The following is a 22,675-nucleotide window of genomic DNA, read 5'->3' as shown; positions in this document are numbered from 1 at the left end:
CCTAAGCAACTCCTTTATTTAACATTCCAAAAAACAGGGTCTCAAAGGGGTAGATCCATTCAGTTGGCCGCAGCTAACTCATGCTATGGTTAGTTCCCAAAACTCAGATTTTCTGCCTAATTAGTTGTTTTTTCTTAAACACGTGATTCCTTGCCACCAATCAACAAATGATGACTGGAGACTATAATGTCAGAGACATTATGAACTAAGGGGTACGCCCTTAAGAATGTCTTTTTTGAGCTAGACAATCATGTGTTTGAGAATTTACACTACTATGTTCTTTTATTCTTTTCATGCAAGGGCAATCCTCAAAACGAAAAAAAGATTAGTGAGGCAAAACTATCAGAAGTCCTCAAATATCCTGAGAAATGGATATACAAATGGATTACCATTGTTCTGCATGTGAATAGTTAATTTAGAAAGCATAGCTGGTTAGTTAAACTGTAAACTGTGTATGTGTATTTATTTTGACTCCAAACTAGAAACCCTTGACCTAGATCATTGGTTTAGTCTAATCTGATGATTATTTTAATTGAAAATATGTATTATATTATAAACAGGATGTATTTTCAAAGCTGCTATCTAAACAAAGGAATTTGCTATTAAGAAACAATATGTTTCTAGCATTTTTAGCTTTATTTCAGAAATAAAGCTTTAAAATTCGAAACAACACTGGAGAGCCATTTTAAAAATATCCCAAATTATAGGAGTAAGTTGATGGTTCTGAACGTTATTTCACACATATCCTATAATACTAAACTCTCTTCAACAGAACTAAATGAGTATATTACAGTGAGACTCCAGTGTTATCTACATTGTTTGGCTAATCCTGCTTCTTATATTTAATTATTAAAAATAAAAATAACTTGAAGGGCAATTATTTCTTCCATTTAAGAGAATTCTTATAATGAACTACAAACTAGAAATCTAAAGTAATTTAAATCTCCTAAAATACCAGTTTACTAACACAAAAATGTTGGGTTTTCCAAAATTCTAGCAAATGGTGCTAGTGGATAACGTATTAGGGAAAGCAAAGCTGTATGTGTGCACATAGCTTCCATTTTGATGGTCCGATTTCTCTGCTGGGCCATAACGCAGCAAAATGGCAGTGGCATATTATACCTGGTCATGGCTGGCTTCAATGGAGCTTCCAATTGCATGGAAAGTCATCTGCACAGGGGCTAATGTCAGACAGGTCACACACTCTTTGCCACTTTGTCTATCACAGTAGTGAACCTATAACAGAACACATGCAATCTGCTGAACACCACTTGTAAGAGGGAGCCAGATGCAATAGGTCCTTTCCAAAGGCTCTAGATTTCCAGAAGAATTCAAATAATTTATGCAGAACACATTTCAAATATTTAAAACCTTATCAGGACCTTCCAATATCTATGGAAAATCTATTAATTCCATTTTAAGTACTTTTGAAGTTTTAACAGAGTTGAGGAAATGCTTTATAAAATTTTTTACACCATTATAGCCAGTAGGAAAGTTCACAATTAAATGCTATACCTGTCTTTACAGTCCAGCTTTTCATAATAATGCATAAAAGATTCAAGGGTAAGCATAAGTCTAAGTTCACTTGATTCGAATGGAATTTTGTCAACCTAAATTTTCGCTCATCTTTGACTCTATGTGTGTGTGACTGCCACTTAATTGGTAGTGACATTCTTCTATTTCTACATTACAGTCCCTATAAAACCACTGTTGAATATATGTAGATATCACTACATCATGTTCTGCTTGACATTTTGACATTACAATCAAATTGAATTAAACTAAAATGATTTCTAACATGCAGACCAAAAAAAGTTACTCTATTATTATTTTCTTCTAGCTAAATACAACCGACCATTATTAAAACCACATGTAAGACATTCCATATCAGAGGTAGGGTAAATGGGGGTAGAGGAAAGTGTGAGTCCATCTTCCCAGTGGGAAAATTTCCATCCTCTCATTTATCTACTTTCACAAAAGTTCTTTCAAGCAGTGTTTATTTAAATTCTAAGCTAACAAAGCAAAAATAGCATTGTTTTTGTGATAAATTAATGAAACATGTCTATAGAATGAGATTCCTACTAATTATATTATAGGAAAAACTGGTTTTATTAGTTATAACTTCCTCAATTTGTTAAATGTCTGTAGGTCTAGGATAAAAGCTTAGGCAAAAATCTTGAATTTGTGAGGAAGAAAATTAAAACACGTATTAGTTCCCTGAGGCTTAATTCTGACTGCTCCATAAAAATACCCATAATATGCCTTTATTATAGATCATGGCATATTTTGTCATGGATAATATACATCTGACTGAAAATGACAACAATATGGATCTTAGTCTGATTGTTTAATAACTGAACTTTTTTAAACTGGTAGGGTTAGGATTTGCTGTCAGTTTCCCTGAAGGTAGGGAAACTTCCTGGAATCTTTAAGTAGTTTAGAGTTTAAATCAAGGCAATATACAAAGCTTGTTTCCAAAGTACTTTAAAGATTTTATTATAAAAATATTTGTTCCAAGTTAACTTTGGGGGGAAAAGACTTGACAACAGTTCTAAATCACTGTATTATACCTCCTAAGCAAACTGAAAGGTCAGTCAGTATATACGAGTTCAAGAATGTGGAAGTGTAGTTTACTATGCATCAGCTAAATATGATGGGGAAAATGAAACTTATCACATAAGTTTATGCAAAAGTCATTAAATGGTGACACTAAAATAGCTACAGTTCACAGCCATTTATGGTATCGTTAAAATATTATGTCTTATATAGTGCTATTATAAAACATGCTTTTTAAAATAAAATGTAATTGCCCTTTGACACTGACTGAAAGTCTGCATGAAAGACATGACACTTCCCTAAATATCCAAATTGACAGAGAATATACTTGTCGGCCAGTTTATTGCAGTTCTATTCTCTTCTAATGGAAATGAAAATTACAAAGGACAGAAATACCACCAGACAATCTCAGTAGAAAATATAAACTTCAAACTGCATTTGTATCCATGGCTTAGACACTCTTAGTAAAAGATTTAAGGAGTCCAGAGCTAGTCCAGAGCTAGTGTGATAGTTCTGTTCTAAAGTCTTCAGGGACCCAGGTTCCTGCCTACTCACCACCCTTAGGTTACAGTTAGGAGAAAGCAAACTGTAAGCCTAACTGTCCTAACTGTAAGCCTGCAATACCCTATGAAATACTATGCGTCCTGCACACATTCAACATTGGTGACCATGTATAACTCATCTAGAACAGATAAATGTTTGCACATAGCTGCAAATAAAATGTCAAGAGCATCCAGCAAATGTGACAGAGATGGCCAACTGTCCTCCAGTATTCTTCACAGTAAGTCCTAGCTGACTACTTGAAAGCTCAGAATAAAGTTCGGATTTCCCAGGCTCCCTTAGATCTATACCATGTGGCTGAGTAGAATGCAATGAAAGAACTCTGTAACAGCTTCCTAGAAACTTGAAAGAGAGATTTCAAGTGTCTGCCTTTTGCTCTTCCTCTTGACTCATTTTGTCAGCCCCCTGCTTGGAATGTGGATGAACATTACCATCTTTGGCCATAGGACAAAGGCTGAAACCTAGACATGATAGGGTGGTGGGTAGGCAGGAACCTGGGTCCCTGAAGACTTTAGAACAGAACTATCACACTAGCTCTGGACTGCAAACTTATAGACCTTTACATGAGCAAAGAATAAACATATATTTTTTAAGTCACTGGGTTTTTTATCACTTACAAAGAACCTAATCCCCATGGGACTTTTTCTGCTGCCCCAGAGTCAATATTGAGACCATGGCCAACAACAAAACAAGCTCTAAAGAGCTGCCAACATTCAGGGCTAGGCCTTATTCCCAACCCCTTAGTAAGAGTCAGCAGAACTGGTCCAACTACAAATAATACACATAGGAACTAGGAAGGGGGAGGTGAAGGGAAGGGAATCACCTTGACCGTCACCCTTCTGAGAAATATAGCATCTTCAAGAGTGGAGTAGCCCTAAGGAAACAGCTAATACAGAGTGGGAGCACTTATATTGGCCCCCAGCAGAACCTACACGCTTCCTTTGAAAAGAAATCTTGATCAAAATCAATGTATGTCCCTAGCAATTTGGAAACATAGGAAAATACATTGAGTTTGGAGATATCTGAGAGCTTGCTGAAGGAGCCTACAGGCACACAGTGTGCCTGAAAACAAAACAAAAAGAAGGATGAAGGGAGATATGCTCACCCTACATATGCAAAGCCCTTGGAGAGAATGAAGAGAATCTCAGCAGAAGCCAAAGAGATACTCTAGCCAAACAAAGAGAGACTTACCAACAGAGAGGGTGAAGGGCATGGACCACTAGTAAAGTCCAAAGTTGCCCCTCAGGGACAAACGGAACTGGGAGAAACTAAATGCTGCCTGAAGAAAACCATGAATATCATTTATATGGAAACCAGCAGTGGACAAAACCGGGTCAGGGTGGCATCATCCTCCCTCAAGGCTTCCCAACACTAGAAGTCTAAGGCCATGAAATGATACAGATGGAGTATGGAAGAAGACGTCTCAAAAGCTCCCACTCCACCAACTACAGATATTCAAAGGCACTGGAGTGAGAGGAAGAGAAAAATAAATCAATGTATACCCAACCTCCTCCAAGCGTCTTGAGCCAAACTGGCTTGCAATGGTGGGGATCAGAGTTTGGCATTTTACTGTGAACTAGACTCAATTTTTAAAGATGAAAAAAAAAAAATGAAAGAGAGTTCTAACAACATATGGAGGAAAGTGGTGAAGGGGGAAATATAAAATAATTCCATGTTTATACTTTCACTGCACTGAGACTGCCCAATAAAACATAAAAATATGTGAAAAATACAAGAAACTATTGATTGAGGATACAATTCCAAATTAAACAAAAACTAATAATCTACAGATAAGAGGCCTTCAGAAAGAGTCACACTTTATACACTACTCCATTAGCACTTGTAAAAACAAGTTTGTTATGGCTCTCTTCAGTTATATATTTTCTTGGACATAACATTAGAATTCATAAAATTGTGAATGTAAAAAAAATAACATGCAAGAAACATTCTGGGTAGATCCTTCTACTCAGAAAAATGCTTCATATGATTCAAACCATTAGCGGAAGCCAGAATTCTAAGGACCACTAGCCTGATATTACTAGGGTAATTAAATCCCACTATATCTTGTAATGCACAAATCTTCAGAACTGACAGGGCAACATTTTTCTCTTAGAGCAGTGTGTTTCTACTATGTGGCCCTAAAAACGTGATTTATGCAATGTCACAGGACCTTGATTTTCATTAATGAAAAATGAATAAAGACAATTTTAGAAGATTACAGAAGTCATCTCCTATGTGTACTTTAAGATTTATTGTTGTTTAAGATTTATTGATATCATTTTGCTATCTTTGGTACTCTGAAATGTTAGCAATTGATCTTGATTGTTATAATGTTATAGCACTTGTCTTGGATTTTAACACTATCAACTACTGTAAATTGACATTTTGTTTCTTTCTTATGGATTTGCAAAAATCATTCCGTAAGAAAAGATGGGCCAAAAATTTCAATATACATAAATTAAACATGAAATTTGCAAATCTATAATAATTTTTATTTTAAAATAGTTTCCTAGTTTTGACTTGTAATCACATAAACCCACATGAAATGCTGTAACTGTGCATTCTGACGCTGATTTTGCTAGTCTAGAGATTTCTTTTTCCTGAAGGGAAGGCACAAATCACTTCAACTATTCATATAATTTAAGAAATAAAGAAAAATACCGTTAAGCCTTAGAATAATTTATGTTAAAAGCTAGGTATCTAAATTTTTTCAAGCCCATTTGAAAACATGAGGGGGCATCCAAATGAAATGTAAATTCCCTACCTCCTACCTCCAAAAGTTGAATCAAACCATTTCCTGCAGGGCTGAAGTTCCTTGATGTTGCAGGACTACTAAATATTTTACTAATCTCAGCAGGAAACTGGTTAACTGCTTGTCTGTCAGATGTTTTTAATAGTCACCCCCTGTGGGACAAAAATGAGGAGGGTTTGAAAAAGACCCATGTTTAAAGAAAGTTGCTCTGTAGATCACTAAGGAAAAATAGAGGCCTGTACATTCACATGTGATACCTCACACATTCGCTGTATCAAAAAGACACGTTTCATTAGCGCATCTCAGGTTCAACTGTGGCGTCCACTGCACAGAACAAGCAAAGATCCCATTCTAGCTACTGCACTGAAGCCCTGCATTGACAGGAGCAGGGAGCAAGAAGCTCAAGAGTGACAGCTGTAACGCTGGAACTTAGAATAAGCATGTCAAAACATGCTTGACTTTTGCAGTCTGCATACTAGCTCTACAGAAGACCTATATCTTTATTAATGCACAAAATAGCATTTTCTTGGCAAAATGTGAAAACAGTATTATTTGATAGATACTGTTCTGGTAGCTTAAGTTTGTATTAAACATTAACTGCTTTTTTAGATCACTTGATGACATGTAAATCATCTTATGTCAACTGTGGTCAACAGTAAAAAGTTACATTATGTTAGTTCTACATTTAACTAATGAATTAATTTGTATATAATAAATAAAATGAGTTTCACCATGAAGAGCACTTAGAACAATGCCTGGCTTATGATTAACATTAAAATATTAGATATTCTTCTTACTATTGTAACACATCTCATAATAAAAGACATGACAAGATATATAATTATTAAGAATATTACACTAGATGATGTCTGTCACTGACTTTCTCTATAGTTCTTCTCAATCCTTTTCATAACTAAAATCAATTCCTTTGTAATTAAAATGTAAACATATATTTAACATGTTCAGTGATGTACCTGTGTTTTAGCTGTTGGAGTAATCTGTTTCATTTTGTATACAATATGCTTGTCATATTAATGGCTCTAAAGGGATAAGTGAATGAATGAAATTAAATTATAAAGACTAAGACTCAACTTATAATTATCTTTTCTTTTAGAAATTCTGTGCTTGGGATAAGCTATGAAAATTACATGCCTTGGGACGCCTGTGTGGCTCAATGGTTGAGCGTCCGTCTTCGGCTCAGGGCGTGATCCCGGAGTCTGGGATCAAGTCCCACATCAGGCTCCCCACAAGGAGCCTGCTTCTCCCTCTGCCTATGTCTCTGCCTCTCTCTGTGTGTCTCTCATGAATAAGTAAATAAAATCTTAAAAAAAGAGAGAGAGAGAATTACATGCCTATATTTGGCATACAAAATCTAGCAGAAATATAGAGATTTATTTCTAGTGTAAGTCACAGATTAAAACTGCCTACTAAATCAACAACAGATGTGTTATTAATAGTCAAGGAAGATAACTGTACTCTTACTTTAAGGGATTAGCATATATATGACAAAAATCCTAAATCTTTTTTCTTTGCTTTTCAGTTTCTACTCATTATGCCAGTGGAAGTCCTTTTTTTTTTTTTTTTTAAGATTTTATTTATATTCATTAGAGACACAGGGAAAGAGAGGCAGAGACACAGATAGAGAAGCAGGCTCCTTACCAGAAGCCTGATGCGGGACTCAATTCCAGGACCCCGAGCCCATGACCTGAGCCAAAGGTTAGATGCTCAACCACTGAGCCACCCAGGTGCCCCATGCCAGTGGAAGTCTGAGAAGGAAGTCAATCAATTAGAAAGTAAATCATACACACACATATACAGTTATTTTTGTTTGACATTTCCATCAGAAAAAAAAAAAAGCACTAGGTGATTTTTAACAGTCAATTTCATAGCTACCAGAAAAGAAGCTTCTTTTTATACTATGCACTCATGTTTTGAGTGCATACTATATATTTATTACATATTTATAACAAGACACATTAAAATCTATAGAACTTTAAGTGAAATACCTTTTTAAAAGGAAAAACTCTTTCCAAGTCAAAGGAAAATTACAGTTAATTTAGACAGTACACCACCAAAGTTAAACTAACACAATCTTCTCCCAATAGCGCCAACTCTCTAATTTTCATGTATTAGAATTGTATTGTATTGTATTAAATATCACTTCAAACTTAAAGACAAGACCTTACAAGTCTTTTCATTATATACCAGTTTAATTTATAACGATATTTTTTAATAAACATATTGGACAGTGTTTCTTTCTACTCAAGAATTACAGATTTTAGATACATATTTATTTTTCAAATATAATTACATTCATGATGCAAAGACCATTGACTTCTACTCCTAGACCAGATGAAATAGATTTACTCTTCCCTATTCTTCCTACTAAGTAAAAGTAAAAGCTTTGGATATTATGTATAAACAAACATTAAGAGGATTCAGGAAGCAGGAGAGAAGGAGGAAGAATCCAAGCTAGGGATTTCAAGACCCAGAATGGTGAATTCCTCAGTTTTCTCTTTGCCTTATATATCCTGGACTGGGTAGCAGACAAGCTGGCAACCTGGAAATGACAATGGATATAGAAAATAATAATAATAGTAAAGCCCCAGGAAAAGCTGCTATCTCTATCCAAAGGGCCAGAAAAGGAAAAAAATAGTGAGAAGACTTAGACAATAACTGCCCTATTCCAACCAAACACCATGGAAAAAATAGCAGACCCATCCTTACTCCCATCAGGAAAGGCCAACTGGGGAGCCTAGACTTCTATCCTTGACAGATGAATGAGATGACCCAATCCCCAACTGGGGTGGTGACAGAGGAGGCTGAATGGGGAATTATAACTTTAAACCTGCTAGATTCCTAGGCTTTTGTATCTATCTGGTGATAATGAGGCATATGATACCTTCTCCCTGGAGTGGTCTCAGAAGTAGCACAGTGGAGGGTCAGGACTTTCACTACTTTGGAGGTATAACACGTGCCCTTCCTCCTGCCAGGGTGTCAACAGAACTCAGTGGAAAAAGTGAACTTCTACCCATAACAAGTAATAAGGCGGCACTCCTAGATCCCTAGCTGGCACAATGTCAGAGAAGGCTTACTAAAACAGAAGACTTAAATAAGACATGGAGATTTATTATACCCGAAATGTTCAGGATTCAATAGAAAATCATTCATTAAACCAAGGACCAGGATAATCTCTACTTGAATGAGAAAAGACAATCATGAGATGCCACACCAAGATGACATAAATATTATTAGATTCATCTGGAAAGTGTTTTAAAGTAGCCATTATAAAAATGCTTTAAAAAACAATTACATACACACTTGAAATAAATGAAAAAAAAATCTCATCAAGAAAAAGGCGGCATAGGAATAATCAAACAGAAATTTTATAATTGAAAAACAGAATAACCAAAATTAAAAACTAAGTAGAGAGAACAGAGAAAATACTTAGTAAACTCACAGACAGAAAAATAAAAATTCCCCAATCTGGACAAAAGAGTGAAAACAGGCTGAGAAAAATGAACAGAGTCACAAACATTTCTGGGATAACAAAAGATCTAATATTTCTGTCATCAGAATCCCAGAGGGAAGAGAAACAGTGATTGAGGCTAAAAGGAATTTGAAGAAATAATGGCTAAAATGTATTAAATTCTGGTAAAAGATATAAGTCTACAGCTTCAAGAAGCTGGGCAAACTCCAAACAGAATAAACAAAAAGACACAACATAATCAAACTTCTGAAAATTAAAGACAAAGAAAAAACAAAGAATGGAATATAATAATTGGTAAATACACTGTTGACTTTCCTTATTTTCCTGAATTTTCTGAATCCTGCTTGACATTAGAAACAAAAATTATAACACTGTCTGATATGGTTCTTAATGTATGTAAAGGAGATATTTAAGATAATTGTATTATAAACAGAGCAGTATATAGGGGGCTGAGATGGTACAGCATCAACTCTGTGATATTCTTTTTAAGATTTTATTTATTTAAGAGAGAGAGAGAGAGAGCGCATAAGTGCACAAGCAATGGAGAGGAGCAGAGAAAGTGGGAGAAGCAGACTCTCTGCTGAGCAGGGAAGGACACCCAGGGCTCAATTCCAGGACCCTAGGATCATAACCTGAGCTGAAGGCAGTCGCTTAACTGACTGAGTCACCCAGGTGCTCCAGTTCTGTGATATTCTTTTTTTTTTTTTTAATTTTTATTTATTTATGATAGGAACACAGTGAGAGAGAGAGGCAGAGACACAGGCAGAGGGAGAAGCAGGCTCCATGCACCGGGAGCCCGACGTGGGACCCGATCCCGGATCTCCAGGATCGCGCCCTGGGCCAAAGGCAGGCGCCAAACCGCTGCGCCACCCAGGGATCCCCAGTTCTGTGATATTCTTACCAAAAATGTACAACCACAATCAAACACGAGAAAATACTAGAAAGACCCAAGTTCAAGAATATTCTACAAAATAAATAATCATATTATTTAAAAGCATTAAGATCATGAAAGACGAAAGAACTGTGACTTGATTAGAAGAGATTAAAGAGACATCACAACTAAATACACTGTAGGATCCTAGACTGTACCCTGGACCAGAAAGAGGACATTAGTAGGAAAACTGGAAAAATTTGAATAAGATTACATCACCATTAATTTCCTGGTACTGACAATTATACTATGGTTATATAATTGTTAACATTAAGCTCTGTACTATTTTTCAACCTTTCTCTAAATTTAAAATTATTTTTAAAGGTCACTTATAAAAGAAAACCTTTAGTGTTTCAGAATAAAGGAGATTTGAAAGAAGCCAAGTGCCCATTAGAGTAGATCAGATAAACATGTTTTTCTACGCATATCAGAATTTTATATTAAAAGAATCTTCAAACACAAGAAAAGAGAACCAGTGGAGATTAAATGATCTTTTCATTAGAAAAATAAAGTCACTGTGCAATGTGGTACTTTCTACTTCTGATATGGGAAGGAAAAAAGATGCAGGGAAAAAAGTTTTTGGCATAAAAGCCTGGAAAATTATAATATCCAAAGCACCATGACAAAGAGAAGTTAAGGTCTCCTCCTTAAGTTAGAGGTTTAGAGAGAAAAAAAAATATAATAGAGGCCTATTCATGGAAATCCTAGCAACAGGGACCAAGAAACTTGAACCAAAAATATCAATAAATGTTACCTGATTTCCAAAAGCTAAGAAGTAAGTTGCAGCTTTGGCTGCAAATCCAAATTGGGAGCAAACACTATGATATTATTTTTAAGCTATTTTTATTTATACTCTAGGACAATATTACTATCACTACCTGAACTTTCTCCTCTATCATTAATGTCATTACAAAAATTTCCACTGAAATTACTTCTGATAGGGAGCAGGAATCACTAAATTTTATTGGATTCTTCTTTTTAGCAGTTGACAAAAAGGTTCATGGAGAACCAGAAGAGAGACTACTCTCCCAGAAGCCAAGAGAATAGAAAGTTAAGATGAGAGACGAAGTTCGGAGTTTGAATCCAGCCAGATTAATTAACTGCTTCAGAAAATATAAATTCAAAACTATATATATACGAGTCAGTAAACTTACAGATCAATAGAAATAATACAATTTAAAGTGCAGAGAAAAAAATGTGTTTTTTTTATGAATAAAGACTCAGGAATCTGTGGACAATTTTTTTTTAAATGCATGTAAATGGAGTCCCAGAAGAAAAGAAGGGGGCAAAATATTTACTCACAGAAAATATGACCCCAAATTTCCCAAATTTGAGGAAAGCAATAAATATATAGTAAGTTCAACAATGGCCCCAAAAGATATATGCAAGTCCTAACCTCTACAGTTTTAATTGTGACCTTATTGGGAAATAGCCTCATTGCAGATGAAATTAAGTTGAGTATGTCAAGTTCATCCTGGCAGGGAGATAATATTTGCAACACAAAGGACTTATACCCAGAATATAAAAAGGACTCCTATAATTCCATAATAAGAAAAAAAATATATCAATTAGAAACCGTACAAAGATGTGGATATTTCACAAAGATCTGTAATTGGCCGATAAGTACATGAAAAGAAGCTCATCATATGGGTCATTAGTGAAATACATATTAAAATATAAATGAGATACCACTGTACTCTTACTTGAGTAAGACTGATCATATCAATGTGTGGAACCCTCATACATTGCTAGCAGGAATGTGGTATGTTACAGCATATTGAAAAAAATCTGATAGTTCTTTTTTTTTTTTTCTTGATAGTTTCTTATAAATTTGTATGTGCACTTACCCAGTGACTCGGCAAATTTACTCCCAGGATTTTTTCCAAGAGCATTAGAAAGATGTCTGCATAAAATCTTATAAATGAATATTCATGAACAGCTTTATTCAAAATAGCACCAAACTGAAAACAACTCAAATGTTCATCAATAGGTGAAGTGAGAATTTGTGGTATACATCCATATAGCGGACTAGTACTTCATAAAAAACAACAAAACAAACCAAATAAATTTTTAAAAATCCTACAGATACATACAAGATGGAAAAATCTCAAAAACATAGCAAGTAAAAGAGGTCAGATGCAAAACTGCATACTGTATGGTTCCATTCTTATGAAATTCCTGAAAAGGCAAAACTGATCTTTACTGATGACAGGATATCCTGGTTATTTGGAGCCAAGGGAGGGTGGGGAAAACAAGCTGCAGAGAGGGACCGGGAAGTTTTTAACATTAATAGAAACACCCTCATCTTGATTGTGGTGGCAGTCACATGGTTGCATATATTTTTCAAAACTGTATAATAAAATGGTTGTGTCTTATTGTATGTAATTATAGCTCAATAAGGTTGATTAAAACATTAAGAAGGTATAGCTATCTTTGACATAGCAGTTGGAGACATGAGTCTTCTGTATATACTTCTCTTAAATATTCTTAATTAATCTCACAATTAATTTCCTAGCAACCATATTAACATCATTTGAATTTATCATATGTGTTCCATGTCTCCTGCCCCAATTCCACATCTCATCCCCACACACCCATGTTTATGTCAGTTCCATGAGGGCAGAAACCTTGAGTGTCACTTATGCTATATCCTCAGGGCCAAGAAGTATACCTGGCCCATGGCAGGTGCTCAATATATTTCAGTTGAATCAATGGATAAATGAACACTTTGCATTGTTAATATTCATTGGGAATATCTCCCTGATCAAACTTACCAATTTCTATAACTTCAATTACATCTCTAAAAAGATGACTCTCCAAACCATGTCCCCTATCCTTTCTTGCTGATCTCATCAGACACATTTAGAACGGCCTATGGTACAACTTTATTTCAGGCAACTCAAATTTCACATGCTTAAAATTTCACTCATTAACTTCCTCTGAGTTTACCTATCTCATCAATACTAAACATAAAATCTTGCGTAAAACATGTCACATTCATACTATCCTACTTTATTTCACTCTTAACTTTTTGAAAAACCAGGCTATGTATCCTGAAATAGTCTCTACTTTACTCTTCATCATATTTGAATCTTGCTTCCACCTGGAACAGGCTAGTGAAAGCATCCCGATAAAAATCAGCACAAGGGATCATTTAATGATCTCAGCTGTACCTTAGACAAGTGTACCTCAGCTCCACTCCTCTATGCCCACTAGCTCTGCCCTAATTCAATCTTTGTTATTTATCTTTTGGATTCATTCAAAATCACTCTAATAAGTCTTTTTGCTACCATTCTTGTTTCTTTTTGGTCGAGTTCATCCTTGACAGAATTATCGCTGACTGAATTATCTTTTTAAAATACAAAACCAACGTCACTACTCCTTTAAAAATAAGCCCATGGTCTCTGTCTAACAGCTAAAATCTAAACTCCTAGCAACACAAAGCTTTTTCAGTTTCCCTGCCAGCCACTGCCACTTTGACTCTAGGTATGTTCTGAAATACCGGGTCCTTTTATGTCTTCAATGCTTAGCTTCTGCCTGCAATTCTTATTCACCTGAAAATTCTGTATGCTCTTTAAAACTTATTTCAAATGTCCCATCTGCTATAAATTTTTCCCTAATTCCCTCAGTCAAAGCTGTTCATTCTTATTTGTGATTCTTGACATGGCCAACCACACCTCAAGTGAACACTTATCAGCTTATCCTCATATTGCCTCTTATTATGGGGGCAGAATTACATTATTTCATGCAGCATGCTATAAATCTTTATTTTTATATCAAACTGTTGTGTAATGTCCAATACTGATCCCTGGAGATGGGACTAATTTATGGTGGTATCCAACCTTCTGCATATTGGTTTTATTTACCTGTCTCCAACTTGATCATAACTCCTATTGTGCCCGGTGTTTGGCATGCTACCTAGCATGCATAGGTACTTATTAAGTATTTGCCCAGAGTGGATAAGCAGATGTTCCATTTCTCGTGCTTCAGTTAAATCTGTTCCAGTGTTCAATGGCTGGACATTTCTAGCCAGCTTAACTTCATATCCATTTAATTCTTTTATATACTGAAATTACTGAAAACTGTTCATAATGTATTATCTATTTTTCTCGTAATGAGACTTATTCAAGCTGTCACTGTGTCATCTTCAAGCAGTAGTTCTTGTTTCCTCAAATGTTCCATTTTTAGGACTCAATTCTGGACTTTTCTTATACTTAAAGTGACAGCACTACAGATAAAAACATGTTGAAAGCTTTTCAAATATCCCTTGTGTCTGACTGTTAAATCTGTCTTTTGATGTGACCATGTTAAGAGAGAACACTTCACAACCTAAAATCTCTCAGGGTTAAAATTAACTAATAATTCCATATGGGAAATTTATATTAGAATAAAATCTAAAGTTCCTTCCAGCTCAAGAGAGTCAGAATTCTTGAGTAACTTAGACCCAGGTATGAGGGCTTAAATAAATTAATTAATGAAATCTAGGACTAAACCAAAACAATATCTAGAAGACCATGGACCATCACCACAAACTATGCCTACTTACAGGGATCAATCTTCAAACACTATATAATAGTCTGATTTAAAATAAAGATCTGGGGCAGCCCCAGTGGCGCAGTGGTTTAGTGCTGCCTGCAGCCTAGGGCGTGATCCTGGAGACCCTGGATCGAGTCCCATGTCGGGCTCTCTGCATGGAGCCTGCCCTCCCTCTGCCTCTCCCTCTGCCTGTGTCTCTGCCTCTCTCTCTGTGTGTGTCTCTATGAATAAATAAATTAAAATAAATAAATAAATAAAGTAAAATAAAGATCTGTAGCAAAAGGCAAAAATGTACTAGGCATTTCTACTTGTGTCATAAGATAACATATATAATGCCTACATCACTATCAAATATAAAATGAGTCAATCAATAAATATCAGTTTCATTGGTTTACCCATATGTTTCAATATAAACCATGCCTCTATGTTAATTTTTTTTCAGTGTGTAGAAATCCTTTATATGCAGCTATTCCACATACTCTTCTCTCTCTCGGGAACTGCCCTGAGTGAGAAGAGAACAATGTATATGAAATCTTAACCACTGTCACTAATGAAAAAAAAAATCTTAAGATATAGCTAAATGCTGGAGAGAGGAAAATAGATCATTTCAACATGACTTAGAATGAGCATTGGTATATTGCTACTAGCCGGACATGAAGGGACTTGATGGGTACTACAATTACTCTTACATCACTAAGTAAAAATCGTATCATTGCCAACCTTTTGTAGCGAAAGGAAATGTATTTCACCTGTAGATGAAAAATCATTTCTTTTTCTTCAAAGACTTGATTTTCATATGATTCCAAGCAGAATTCTTATGCTGACCTGAGAATCACTTCTCTTGCAAACAGAGAAGGCTACAGATATTTCTACTTGGGGAGGATACATAAATAGCTTTTTTTTTCCTGTACCACAGTGGCTCATTTTAGAGCCACATCAAAGTCACTGTGGTAGGAAAGGCTCTGTGTTTATATATTACCCTTTGTCTGAAATATCTTATGTGTCTTACTATGTGTGTGCTGGTACATCAAACTCAAGATGAATGCCTTTGTTCTTCTGAGTTTCAGGTTATACTCTGCAGTGATATAGGGTGAAGTTACTGAATAGTTCATGCAGTAATAATGGACTGTTTTATTCAAGACTTGCTTGATTCTTACCTGTATTACTTACTGATCACAGTATATGTTTATATGCATCAGGATTTCTTTCTTCCAATTAGAATTTTTCTCTATAGAATTGGGAATTTCAGCAAAATGAATTGGTAACTCCACTGGTTTTTATGGAAGTCCAGTTATGTAATATGTAGTCTGCATACCTTTGGGGGTTTGGCAAAGTATGTCAAATATAATGAAAACGATATAATAAGTCAGTTTGGATGAACTTGAGTTGCCCATTTGAAGAACAAACCTGAGTTTTACAGTCACTATAGAAAGACCAAACCTTGGGGAGAGTTCAAATACTAAACCAAGCTCTCCAAGGTCTTTGCAGAGTGGTAAAGGCCAAATCCAAGAGAGATTTTTAAAGAGTGACTGCAAATCAGAGCAGAATCTGTTGACCTCATGCCAAACCCACAAATGTGTTTTACTCATTGTACTCTGAATAACTTCACTTCACTTCATATAGCCATTTGTGTAACAGTGTAGATGAAAATTTAGGCTCAGAAGTGACACAATAAGTTATGTTTCAAGGATAAATTTAAAATTGGAGAAAAACATTCTAAGTGGGAGAGTATGTGTATACGCATAATTTCTTTCTCAATATTCTGCTACTAGAAACCTACAAAGTTTAATTTATATTGCTCTTTGAAAAAAAATGATCCTTCATTCTTAAAAAAAAAAGCTGCAAGTAGCCACTTTGATGATAAATATTTGATTAAAAAATGAGGCATAGGGAAGATTTTAATAAGGGAAAGAAAAAAGGTTGATTCTCAGATTATCCAGTTACTATATTCTCAATGTAATCTATATTGAGGTCATATTGTTAAAACGTTATATGCCATATATGTTAAAATAAATATTTAAAAGAAGCCTATAACTATAAAAGAAGGCTGCCAAAATCATATTAAGCTTCACAAAAGGAGACATATCAGTTGAAATGTATTAAGTTTGACTTGTATTTGAAAACAAAGTTTTTAATTTAAGTAGATATTTCAAAGCTTTCTACTGACATTTTCATCTTGCTGGAAATGGACCATCTAAAACTCACAATAATAAAAAGTCCTTCTATAAAACATTCCTTGATTTTGTAAAATAAACTAATTATGGCTTAACTAAGACAACTGTTTCTTTATATTCTCTATGTAAAAAAAACAAACCTAGTTTATCATATTTCACTCTGAAAGTTTCAAAATCCACACTGTTCAATGGATGATCATCACAAAAAAGGGCACAGAGTAGCAAACTGAAATTAAATTCATCGAGAAAGGATAATTTGCTAAAAGAATACATTTTCATTTCTAATCAAATTACTTTTCTAGTACTCATTTAAATAAAGTGTGATATTGTGATTTATAAGAAATATTTATTTGGTCTTCAACCTTTTTTTCTCACACTAGCTCCCAAAACTTCTAAGTATTGAAAGTGACAGAGTTGTATGTTAAGGAGGTGAGTTCTGAAAGCATCTATGGATGGGAGTTGATTGCCAATGGAGCCAAAAATTGATTCAAGGGTTGGAACTTTCAGGCCATCCCCCTGACTTCAGGGGAGGAAAGAGGGGCTGGAGGTGGAATCAATGCCAATGGTCAATGATTTATTCAATCGGGACTACATAATGAAGCCTCCATAAAAGCCCAAAAGGACAGGGTTCTGAGAGCCTCTGGGTTGGTGAACACATGGAGGTGCTGAGAAAGTGGCATGCTTGGCGAGGGCATGGAAGCTCTGTGTCCCTTCCACATACCCTGCCCCAGACATTTCTTCCATCCAGCTGCACTGAATTTATATTCTTTCACCATAAACTGGTGACTTAGTAAGTAAAATCCTCTGAGTTCTGTGAGTTGCTCTAGCAAATTAATTGAACCTGAGGAGGAAGAAGTGGTGGGGATCTCTGATTTGTAGCTGGTCAGTCAAAAGTACAGGTAGGAACCTGGGCTTGACAGGTATCCATAGTTGGCAGGGGATGGGATCTTGTAGGACTGAACCCTTGTCCTGTGTGATCTGATGCTATCTCCATGGAGACAGTATCAGAACTGAGCTGAATTCTCAGATACGCTGCTGGTATCCAGAGAATTTTTGGTGTCCTGTGGGAACCACCTCATCCCTATACATATGCTGGTACAAGAACCAAAAGACAAAGGAATTGCCTATATTTAATTATGCAAATCTAAATTTCTAATATCGTTAGTATGGCAAAGCATATTAAGGCTATAAAAACTTAGAATAATGTAAATTATAACACAACAGAACAAAGTCTTCCACTTTGGTTCATGTGTACCACATTTCAAGAATGTCTCTGTCATAATTGTCTCTAAAAAGCCAAACAGGTTTGGCATTATAATTAAAGAGTATCAAGGTACATAACAAAGAACCCTGAAACACTTTAAATTTCAAATGAGTTTTTGTGAAAAGCACTGAAGTTATAGAAGCATACTGACTGGGCTGGACAAAATCTAAGGCTCACAGAACTACTGACATAAAATTTCTAAACTTTCTAAAAAACAATAAAACAATCAATAAGAATATTCAGGTTTTAAAAGAGGATAGTTAAAATACACCCAATAAAATTTCAAAGAGACACGTATTCATTTATGACTGGAATCCGAAAACTTGCATCTAAAACATGATAAAAACTTTAGGTAAGCCCAAGCAATGATGAAAAGAATTAACCAAGAATGTGCAAGTGTTCAGTCACATTCTGCTCTGTGAATGTCAGCTTTATTAATAACTTTAATTGTATAATAATTTTAATTATTCTGTAGATTTAAGCAAAGGATGTGAGCTTAATACCTACATTCTAGTAAGCAAATAAGCTTTCTGTAATTTATAAATTTAAATTAAAGATTGGGTAATGAAAAAAATTTAAAGGTTAAAACAACTTAGTTTTCAGTACACTAATATATTTTCACTTTGTAATACAATATAGCTGTCACATACAATGGCTCTGATAGGCTTAAGTCAAATTTTAATGGGGAAGGATGGCCAAAGAAGGGGTTATACAATATTCAATAAGCAATAGTATCTATTCAATGTACAATAACAAAATTAAAAAGTACTAACCTAGAAACACAGAAAAAGAATTTATTGTTTTTAAATTCCAGAAATAAAAATAACAGAATAGCATGTAATCCATAATAAGCTGGCCCTATAATTTCTAACTACAGTCCAATTGAAACATTTAAGAAAGAGAAACAGTCTACATGTTTTTCTATCAGGTAAAGATACCTGAGAAAGTTACCTATAAAGAAATAGGCTTCAAAACTCTTAACTACAAAGAACCTTTTACCATGACATCATGAAGATATGCTATGTGCCTGATAGGACACTAAGTCATTTCCCACAAGCTTCTATTCACTGCTCAGATGCAGGTTGTGATCTACCAGTGACACAGTATTTCACATCAATACCGAGCTCATTCGACCAGAAAAGCACAGTAATGTTTTAAAACCATCTGTTTATATTCATTAGTATGTAAAAATCACAGTACACAAATTTGGAAATGTTTAACTTGTCCATAAATAAGAGCATATTATCTTAGCATAAGCTTTAAAAAGAGGTCTGAGCAGTCAGCCCAATAATGGGGGAAACAGACTCTACATTTTGACTAAAGTAATTATAAAATTATAATTGTTATCATTACCAAGAATTAACAAATAAATATAAATAAAAAAATTTAAGTAGTTCCTGTGGCAGCAAAATTAAATCTACCATAACATCTCCAAGCAAAAAAATCAATTCAGAGCTTGAATGTATTTTGTGCTTTGTTTCTATAAAAATGCAGTGTTACTCTCAGACATTTCTAGATAACTAGATTTGTAAATAAGCAGTGAATTTATTTTCATCACAGTTTATTTCTAGTTCATTGTGTGCAGATTATAGATAGAACTAAAAATTATTAGCTTTTTTCCAGTACTTTAACTGTATGAATCGAGGTCTTTTTATTTTAAACAGTGATTTATTGTCATTCTTAAGGTAAACAACAAAAACAAATTCTAAAATTTTAACTTTAAGTGTTTAAAATTTCAGACGACAGAGCCAATAATTGGTAACAGCTTCTTCAATTTCATATTAATAGTCTAATTAAAAACACTAACGATTACCTGGCATAGATTTGAAAGAATCGGGTTTCTGTGAAGGCAAACAAACAAAAAAAAACATGCAAAATACCTGCCAAAAACACATGATCTTCTTTCTGATTTATATCTAAACTTGTAAAATGTTTATAAATACATGATTATTCTACACAATACAGAGCTTCTAGAGTATTTCTAAAGGAAATTACAGTTTTTGGTCTTAAGGAATAAGACTAAGATGGAAAAGGGGATGAAAACAGTGAAATCTGAGGGTGCAGTACACTCTTTCTACGCATGAGCACATGGCTGTTCATCCGGTCAGGTCAGCATTTACAGTTCAGTACATGATTTTCAAAGCAACTAAGAAATCAGAACATAGGTATTTCCTCTCCCTAGAGTTAACAATTCTTTTAAAAGCTCTATCCAGAAAGGACTGTTGGGTTTGCTGGGTTTTTTTTTTAAAGGAACAAAGAATAAATAGGGAAAAAAATTTCCATCCCCAAACTCATATACACAAGTTCAGTGAGCTGTGAGCTGGAGTTAGACTGCCTAATGAAACAAAACTTAGTAAGTACCATGAGACAGGTGCTACCCTAGACGGTTCAAAACATGATCCACTAAAACAGATACATGTTTTTATCCCTCAAACAACTAGAAAGTATGTCATTATTGTTCTAATACCATGTTTAATTAACTTCTAAGATAATAGAGTTCTAAGATGTTGTACCTTCACGGTATACCTGAATCATTACTAGCAATAGAATGCCAACTTCGGAACTGCTATGAAAGTAAAATCATTATTAGAAAAACTTAGCCTTATTGTAAATGAGAGAGAACTTAGTGCTAAAGACTAATACCAAATGTATGAAGGCAGAATTTTTGTTTGTGGAAGACAGAGTGAGGAGATAAATGCACCCAATCAAGACCAACTGGAAGACAGAACAGAGAATTAAAAATGTTTAAAAAGAAAATAAGAGGAAGAAGAAGGAAAATGGAGGAGAGCCAGGCAGCAAAAGATGAATGCGTAGAATGAAAATAAAAGAAAATGAGGCACGTGCATATGGCTCTTTCTTCTGACCTCTGTGTTCCTAATACTTTACAATGTAAGTGGCATATAGGTCACACTAGCAGGCAAGGATGAGCTTTCTGATGGATAGAGATGAAGGATTTGGGGCTAATGAATTTGTTTTCTTGGTTTTGTTTTTGCTTTTAATTCATACCTGAAAGCCTTGAATCCTTGCTAAATATTCCAGTTGTTTTGAAGGTTGTACTGGAGAACAAGGGGGAGTAGGAGAACTTCCTTTTAAACCTATGGCTTCAGCTGTAGATGTTCCATTCATTAGGAGTTCCCTGGCAATTGTAGCTGAACTATTCGATGTGGGAGATATACTGAAGAAAGAGCTTGAGGGTTGGTTCATATCTTTGGGTGACAAATAGCCTAGAGTAGTGCCAGAGATTACTTTGTGGCGGCTGGCTTCCATCTCTTGATAAACATCAGGAGACAAATGAAGAATTCCTTTTGGAGCTATAAATAAAATGAAGGAACATTGTTATTATTACATTTAAAATTATTAAAATAGAAACATATTATAGCATTATTAACTTAATGATTTTACTTGGTTTAGTAACAAAGCAGTAAGAAACACTGTCAATTAAACATCTTCCTCAGACCTGCCAAGGCCATCGTAGCTTGAATTTAGAGGTGAAGAATATGTTTCAATATTCCCAAATCAGAAGTTTAAAAAGATTAGGAATGTGCTGGGTCTTTAACCTGCAATTTACAATTTTATCATCTCCTAAAGAGACACAAAACCCCTAACACATGCAGCAATTGAGAAACAGTAAGTAAAATGAAGGCTGGATCAGTTCACATCATCTGAGGTAAAAACTCATAAACCTGGGATCCCTGGGTGGCGCAGTGGTTTAGCGCCTGCCTTTGGCCCAGGGCGTGATCCTGGAGACCCAGGATCGAATCCCACGTCGGGCTCCCGGTGCATGGGCCTGCTTCTCCCTCTGCCTGTGTCTCTGCCTCTCTCTCTCTCTCTCTGTGTGACTATCATAAAAAAAAAATAATAATAAAAAAAAATAAAATCAGTCTATTTATTCCTTTAAAAAATAAAAAATAAAAAAATAAAAACTCATAAACCTGATGGCCTACAGGTGCTCTTTTCCTCATAAGGGTGTCCCACAGACAACTCTAACTCATGACCATTTCAAAAAGTGACAGAGTTATCTTCTTCCCAAAATTAGCACTGACTCCTGTCTTGTTAATCTCATTATGATACCACCATCTATCTGCTCAGTTGTCCAACCTACACTCCTGACAACCATCTCTGACTCACCCATAAATAAGCAGTTATCATATCCAGTCTAGAATTTGTTCCTTCATCATTAAGTGCTTTAGTTCAAGCCAGACCATGGACAGGTTCTGATAAAGAGGAGTGAGCCTAGGGCTATGTTATCAGTTGGTAGGATTGTAAACATAAAAGAAGCCCTTTCCTTTGACTACCATTTGTCTCGGAGATGTTTCAAACCACATTTCACACTGCGTATTCTAATGTCTTTGGATCAATATTAGCAACTCTCAAATCATGCTATCTTTTAAAATTATTGAGAATTCACCAC

At 35.1% G+C, this 22,675-nt stretch overlaps 1 protein-coding gene across 21 annotated transcripts in view; it reads right to left on the bottom strand.

Moving 5' to 3' along the window:
- STAU2 (staufen double-stranded RNA binding protein 2) overlaps positions 1-22,675 on the bottom strand; it is a 297,168-nt gene that overhangs the window by 94,025 nt on the left and 180,468 nt on the right. For 19 of the 21 annotated variants that reach the window (XM_041769208.1, XM_041769206.1, XM_041769188.1 and 16 more), the window contains 2 exons: positions 21,271-21,575; positions 1,123-1,236 (listed from right to left, as the gene is read on the bottom strand). In XM_041769208.1, coding sequence (XP_041625142.1) covers positions 1,123-1,236; positions 21,271-21,575 — 419 coding nt within the window. Of the gene's footprint in view, positions 1-1,122; positions 1,237-7,955; positions 8,430-21,270; positions 21,576-22,675 lie in introns of those variants that run through there. The other 2 variants (XM_041769210.1, XM_041769205.1) reach the window with 2 other exon arrangements.

This window comes from Vulpes lagopus, chromosome 9, assembly GCF_018345385.1.
Source record: "Vulpes lagopus strain Blue_001 chromosome 9, ASM1834538v1, whole genome shotgun sequence".
NCBI lineage: Eukaryota > Metazoa > Chordata > Mammalia > Carnivora > Canidae > Vulpes > Vulpes lagopus.
Note: the sequence above shows the minus strand (reverse complement) of the source record. Positions and strands in the feature narration are given on the sequence as shown.